Below are 7,461 nucleotides of genomic sequence, written 5' to 3'. Positions count from 1 at the left end.
CAAATAGGCAAAGAACAGCGTTAGTTAACTCGAGATAGTTGTACATCCGCATCAGACTCTATAGAATACCATAGCCTGCAAGCACTCTATTGACGATTTATAGAATACCATTAAAATGTATGCATATAATTTGACACTTATTGGATATACCAAAACAGCTAACATGATCTCACGACACATCATGTATTACTACTAGCAAAGACACCGCCTCTCGCTCTAGTTGGCCTTGCTGAAGGATAAGAGCTTGCGTGCCTTGGTTCGCGCCTGCTCGTACACCTCTGCCTTGTACCGGCCAAGTTTTTCACTGGGATCCGACGCCTCGATGACAAGCTCATAGTTCATGCCGGACACGACCTGCTCCTTGCCGCTCACCACCTTGTTGAACTTGAGCACGCAGTTTGCGTGCTTGAGGAACTCCAAAACTGCCCACCTGCCGAGCTCCTGAATATGTTGGTCGTTGATGTTCGGGATAAGTTCCCATCCACCTTCTATCGATGTTGTCCCATATGACTCACCGCAGCCCGTGGCGGGTGTAGCCATGGCGTAGATCATCGCGGCAACAACGACGAGGAAGGTGCATGTCCTCATGATTGATGAAGATTTGGAGCTTGAGATGGCGATGTGGTTTATGTGGACTTTGGCGAGTTGGTGTTGTGATCTTGATCCAAAACAACCGAAAGAAGGGAACTTAAATACATGTAACTATGATAGGAAAAATTAATTGGATGCATATCCAAATAGTAGGCATTTACAAGGAAATTGATTGCAAATTTTTATTGGGTAGACCCATCAGTACAAAAAAGTAGTAATTGGATGTATGTCAAAATATGCATTTGAAAGAAGAGATTAATGAGACTAATTACAAATTTCTATGGATGCAACTACGGGTACTTTTGTTGCCATATTAGTTGGATGCATATTCAAATAGTAGGCATTTATGTGAAAATTGGTTTTGTGTCAAAAAAAATGTGAAAATTGGTTGCATCTTTTTATTGGGTGGGCTGGTTAGTAAACAAACAATTAGATGTATCCAAAAATGCATTTGAAAGAATAGATTAATTAAAGCCTTTTCTTACACCTATGCTCAACAATAAACAATATACGATATCCAAGTATATTAAAAAATAGTAGATATTTAAAAGGTTAATTATAAATTTATATTGGGTGCACGTTAATTAGGGATTCATAGAAGAATTATTTAGATGCATATTAAAAACCATCTAGCTAGGAGAAGATTAATCACAAATTTAAAGTGTGTGCAATAATTACTACATGTCCTGGAATGTTGTGTTGGCGGCCAGCTGGACCTGGCGGAGTTGGATGTCGGGGTGGCGGCATTGACAAAGTTGTCTAGACAGAGCGGCATTTTGTGCCAGGATCTGAGCTATATCATCTGTCGTCGGTGCTCTCAAATACCGCTATGATGGCTTGGAAAAACCTATAGACAGTCTTGGAGCATGTCAACTCTGCCATGTGTATGTAGTCATCGGCTGCATCTGGAAGAGCTCCATATGCAATTAGCGCAATGCAATAGTGCACTTCTGGATTAAGGAGATGCTCTTATCTACTTTGCAAATGTATTTATCAACCGGAAGATCTAATGCTTGATCGGTTTAAGATGAATGAATTATATGATGACAGAACACTAGAAGAGGATATGTTTATGAGATGTATCAGCCGCACTAGCGACTAGCTAGGGATGAAAAAAGTAAGATGGGACGAACTCTCAAGCATACAACCATTTGATGCAAAAACAACAAAATAGTCTGAACACATTGATACTTTGTATGATTTTAAACGCATTCACTTAGTACAAAAGAAAAAGGTATTTAAATAAAAGTACAACCTATAAACATACAAGTTTTTATTTGGCGCAGTCATATATTACGTGCACTACAAGTACTCCAAAAATGGATGTAGGAGATTTGTCTTGATACACTCGTTTTATAAGCATTCTATACGTATTTTAGTGCATAGATACATTAAATTTAGATAAATCTGCAACATCTAATTCACAACAGAGCAAGAGGAAGTATATATACTTGTGAGTTGCATCAATTATTTTGAGTCGGATGAGGTAGAAAATGGCTGACTTCATATAATTCTATGTGTATTTCAGAATATTTAAATGTTTCCCCTTTTCTACAACAAATTTCGTTCCTCTTAGTTTACTTTGTTTTCATCGGAATGGATGACCTAGTGGCTCCGGTTGACCCGTCTGCGAAGAGCGTCACCCATGCATGGGACCTACATATGCCATCTACATAATTCATACTAGTAAATAAATAATAGAAACATATTATAAAGTAATATGAGAGAGGGAAAAAAATAAAAAAAATAAAAAAATACTATATGCCGAGGGTGGCCGTCGGCATAGGGTGTCCATGCCCTATGCCGAGGGTGGCCGTCGGCGTCTGAGTGACGCCGTGAGCGGGCGTCGACGGCGCGGGCTGGGCCAGAGGCGATGCCGGTGCTACGCCGAGGGCCAAGGTGACGCCGACGGCTGCCCTCGGCGTAGCCTCCTCTACGCCGACGGTGTTCGTACGCCGACGGTCGGGTTCGTGAGCTGCCCCGGCGAGGCCGTACGCCGACGGCCCCGATAAAAAGCCGTCGGCGTACACTCTGGCCGTCGGCATCTGTCACCATTCCTGTAGTGCCTCTCGCACGTGCTTTTGTGTCACACAATTTATACTTCTTCCATTCCTAAAAAACTTTATAAATTTTTCTAGATACTGATAAATCTATAACTAAAATATGCTTATATACCTCCGTATCTAGATAAAGTTGAGAAGATATTTTTTTTAAATGGTGGAGTAGTGTTTAGCCAATACACAAGTCACGCTGAGTTGATAAGGTAGGGTCGGTCCGAATGGCGAACCAGTGCGGTGTGCACGCTTCACGCTGTTCCTTTCGATTCCGTTGGCCCCGCACGGCCGAACAAATTAATCCTCCGGTCGTCATGGAAGCGGTGGTTCACCTAGGAGCATGTACGGCGTGATGGTGCCAGTTTCTTGAGAGAAAACGGCATGAAACGAGCTCCTGGTCAGGCGAAACGTCAAATTATTCGGTGGCGACAGCTTGTCCGTAGTGCATGATGTCACGCTGCATAATCACACCCACTACAACCGTATATTTAGCACATAATGGAAGGTTAATTATTTCGTTAGTTTGCAGAAGAAATTCTAATACCCCATACATCAGTACGTTTGTCGGAATATTTTAATCCGACCGTTGCAACTATCCTCTGATGTGTTACTGTTTAACGTTATCTTAAAGTGTGTTTACTCTTCAAAGACAGGGCACCGCACAAAGTAGATAACTTGATGATATTTTATACGTGCAAACATATCTAACCTCTTGGTCCATTCCCACGGATCAAGGAATTGCAGGGATAGGAAATGCCAGCCAACTAATTTGAAAACAGTATAGCCATCAGAAACAAACAGGTAAAGAACAACATTAGGGGAACCATGGATAGTCATCCGCATCAAAATTTATAGAATACCATAGCCTGCGAGCACTCTATTGACGATTTATAGAATACTATTAAAGATGTATGCAGATAATTTTACACTTATTAGATATACTAGAACAACTAACATGATCTCAAAACACATGTATTATTACTAGCCAAAACCACCGCCACTCTCTCTAGTTGGCCTTGCTGAAGGATACGAGCTTGCGTGTCTTGGTCCGCTCCTGCTCGTACACCTCGGCCTTGTACGTACCAAGTTTCCCACTAGCGTCCGACGCGTCGATGATAAGCTCATACTTCATGCCGGACACGACCTGCTCCTTGCCGCTCACCACCTTGTTAAACTTGAGCATACAGTTTGCGTGCTTGAGGAACTCCAAAACTGCCCACCTGCCGAGATCCTGAATATGTTGGTCGTTGACGTTCGGGATAAGTTCCCATCCACCTTCTATCGATACCGTCCCATATGACTCACCGCAGCCCGTGGCGGGTGTAGCGATGGCGTAGATCATCGCGACAACAACAACGAGGAAGGTGCATGTCCTCATGATTGATGAAGATTTGGAGCTTGAGATGATGAGGTGGTTTATGTGGACTTTGGTGAGTTGGTGGTGTGAGATTGAGCCAAAACAACCGAAACAAGGGAACTTAAATACATGTAACTATGATAGGAAAAATTAATTGGATGCATATCCAAATAGTTGGCATTTACAAGGAAATTGATTGCAACTTTTTATTGGGTGGACCCATAGTAAAAAAAGGTAATAATTGGATGTATGTCTAAATATGCATTTGAAAGAAGAGATTAATTGCAAATAAGTATTTTTACATCCTTTCTCACCAATAAATTGGAACCAATATCAAAGTTTACTAAAAAACAAGTTATTTATAATGAGGCTAATTACATTTTTTATGGATGCAACTACGAGTACTTTTGTTTCCACGTTAGTTGGATGCATATCCAAATAGTAGGCATTCATATGAAAATTAATTGCATATTTTTATTGCGTGCAAAGGTTAGTAAAAATAATAATTAGATGTATCCAAATATACATTTGAAATAATAGATTAGTTACATCATTTTCTTACAACTATGCTCAACAATAATCTATACCCTATATCCAAGTATATTAAAAATAGTAGATATTTACAAGGTTAATTATAAATTTATATTTAGGGATTGGTTTAAGAATTATTTAGATGAATATTAAAACCATTTAGGAGAAGATTAATCACAAATTTAAAGTCGTGTGCAATAATTAGCACATGTCCTAGAATGTGGTGTTGGCGGTCAGCTGGACATGGCGGAGATGTCGGGGCAGCAGCCCTGACAACTTTGTCAGTGTTGTCGACTCCTCATAGGGTTGCATTATTCAACTATGTTTGAGTGTCCCGTGTCTTCTCCTCCCATAACAGCCATGGTGTCTTCTCTCCGGCGGTGGTAAAACATCGCCTGGAGTTAACGGAGCGGTGTTTCGAGTTTGCGCTTGGTTGTTTAGTGGGCTTGAACCCGTGGCGAATGTAGTCGTGGCGCCATGTGTTGACTAATTGAACATATTTTTGCTAACTAATTGAACATATTTTCTTAATTATTTGATAGAAAAGCTTTTGTCTTTGTTAAAATAGTCACCAGTACATATGGGGCGTTTTAATGACCCCCCTTAGCACACCAAGGCCTTTTCCATGTGTTATGTACATAACCCTTGCCATGCAAAAAAAACATATGCAAGCTCCCACCCGCGTGAGGATTCCAGAATATCGCCACCAGTTCTTCTCTACTAAACCGTTCGCTTTACATCACACACGTTTTTTTTTTTGGAAAAATCGTGTTCAATGTAGAGGGCAATTACAGTTTGGAAAGTAAAGCTGCGTGTTTTGCACTAAATAAATTCATACAATGGTGAAGGAAGAAGTTTTCATTGTTTTTCGCAGCGGTGCCTTTTGTACCATACTAACAAACCATGTTAAAGTATAAGAATGTTTTTACCATTTTATTAAGGCAAAAAATAGTGTACTTTTTGTGATGCATTGCACATGCCTTTTTTCAAAAGGAAAAGGGTGTGTGATGTAAGGGGCAATAGCATACGTTTTTTCAGGGGAAAAGGTATGCGATGTAGGAGGTAATCAGAGACCGTTATAAAATCGTGTGTGATGAACTAAAATTTAGTAAAAATGAGTCTTTTTTGTGCAACGATACCTTGTACCATACTAACCAATAATATCAAAGTAGAAGAATGTTTTGCCATTTTTTAATGTTAAAATAAAGTACTTTCAATGATGCATTATACACTTCGTGGTGGGTATATTTTTGCACAAAGATGCATGTGCGATCCTAAGATCTAATAAAAGCTTCTTCCTTCACCATAAAATAAAAACCTCTCCCATCTCATATTCAATTTCCTAACAAATAAGATTTGGATCAAATGATTTTTAAAATCATGGTTCAAACAAGTTTGCAAAACTAAAATAGAATCTTGAGCCCTTATTATGTATGTGTAAGAACTTACTTATCCAAGACTATTAGTTTTCAGATTTTATGAAGGGTGAATATATTTAAATTGTTCCTAAAAGTACTAAGCCAAATGGATAAATTGGGCTGGCCCAATGGCCTGGGCCAATCTGGTGTGGTTATAGGTGCAGTTGTTCGCCTGGGACTGGGAGCATGTCTTCACAGAGAAACGTCAATTTTTTCAGCGGCGACAGCGAGTTTGCTGTGCATGATCCAGGAATGATGTCACGCTGCATAATCTCGACGCCCTCCCGGGAGTTTTTCCTCTTTCTCTCCGCTCCCCTTCCTCCAGAGCCTTGAGAGTCGCCAGCTTTTGACCGGGCCATCCGACGGCCTCTCCGCCAGATTAGCTGGCTGGAGCTGGTTCTGGAGCGGCGCCGGAGTAGCTAGGTAGTAGATCTTGTAGGTTTTTCTCTGTTTTGGCGTTCTGCCGTGTTTGGGCGTCTGCCCTGTAGCTTGGAGCGGTGCCATGGATTTCTCCTGCCGAATCCATGGTGTAGGGTCTCTCCTCTCTCTGCTGCTGCTCCTCTGGTCGGAGAGTAGCTGGGATTGGAGCGACATGGTCTCCCTCAATAAATCGGTGGATGCAGGTCTTCTTCCTGTGCAAGATAGCAGCAAGGTTGTGGTACTCCTGTCCGGCCATGGAGGTGAGGGGGATTACCATGGCGGCGCTGTGAGAAGTGCTTCGTTTCGGCTCCTGGCCGGCCTTGGTGGCGAGGGGGAGCATAGGCACAGCACGGCGCATCTGGCGCTGGATTGGAGTTCCTGTTTTGTTTGCCGATGTCGACTACAGCGGAGGAGCAAAGTGCTGCGGTCAGCTCTGGCCTGCCGTGGTGGCGCGGGGAGGGGCTGCGGTGGTGATGCTGCTTTCTGCGGCTGTCTTTATCGGATCTTGCCGAAGTGGTGCTATGAAGCTGCGTTGTTCAGATTTCCTCGTGCGGAACACATGGCGTCCAAGTTTGACGTTGTGACCTTTGGCCGAGACGGCGGCCCGAATTCTACCTCCATGGCGGAGGCCCTATCTGAATCCAGTCGCTGGAGCTCGACGCTGCATCGCTTCCAAGTGGTTCGTCCCCGGTGGCGCTGTGGTAGCTGGCGGCTTCGATTCTTCGTCGGCAATGAGATCCATTCGAGCTTCTTCTTCTCTGACCTCGGCGGTGGCTACGCCTTGAGGTCGCCGACGAGCGGCGGTGGAGTTGGTTCCCAGGCACCTGATTGCTTTATTATTTTTAGTGTCAGGGTCCTTTATGTAAAATTGGAGGCCTTTTCTTCAAATTCTAGGTTTTGCTGTGCAATAGACGCCAAAGGGCCTCCTTGTAAAATTCTGTACCCACCGTTTGTATAAGCAGCTTCTAGGCCTCTCAAGGCCGTTCTTTGTTCAAAAAAAAAAAAAAAAAAAAAAAACGCTGCATAATCTCACCTACAACTTTATTGTCACATAGCGTAGCGGCCAGTTATTTCGTTTGTTTGCTGAATA

General features: G+C 42.4%; 2 protein-coding genes across 2 annotated transcripts; both read right to left on the bottom strand.

Moving 5' to 3' along the window:
- Positions 1 to 216: 216 nt before the first annotated feature.
- Positions 217 to 648, bottom strand: LOC127337242 (cysteine proteinase inhibitor 8-like). The gene has a single exon (XM_051364206.1). It carries the CDS (start codon positions 586 to 588, stop codon positions 217 to 219), a length of 372 nt encoding a protein of 123 aa, XP_051220166.1. The 5' UTR covers positions 589 to 648.
- A 2,933-nt stretch (positions 649 to 3,581) lies between these two features.
- On the bottom strand, positions 3,582 to 4,080 carry LOC127337244 (cysteine proteinase inhibitor 8-like). Its single transcript, XM_051364208.2, has one exon. It carries the CDS (start codon positions 4,021 to 4,023, stop codon positions 3,652 to 3,654), a length of 372 nt encoding a protein of 123 aa, XP_051220168.1. The 5' UTR covers positions 4,024 to 4,080; the 3' UTR covers positions 3,582 to 3,651.
- Positions 4,081 to 7,461: the final 3,381 nt, after the last annotated feature.

This window comes from Lolium perenne, chromosome 2, assembly GCF_019359855.2.
Source record: "Lolium perenne isolate Kyuss_39 chromosome 2, Kyuss_2.0, whole genome shotgun sequence".
Classification (NCBI taxonomy): Eukaryota; Viridiplantae; Streptophyta; class Magnoliopsida; order Poales; family Poaceae; genus Lolium; species Lolium perenne.
This window is presented reverse-complemented; position numbering and strand designations above follow the sequence as displayed.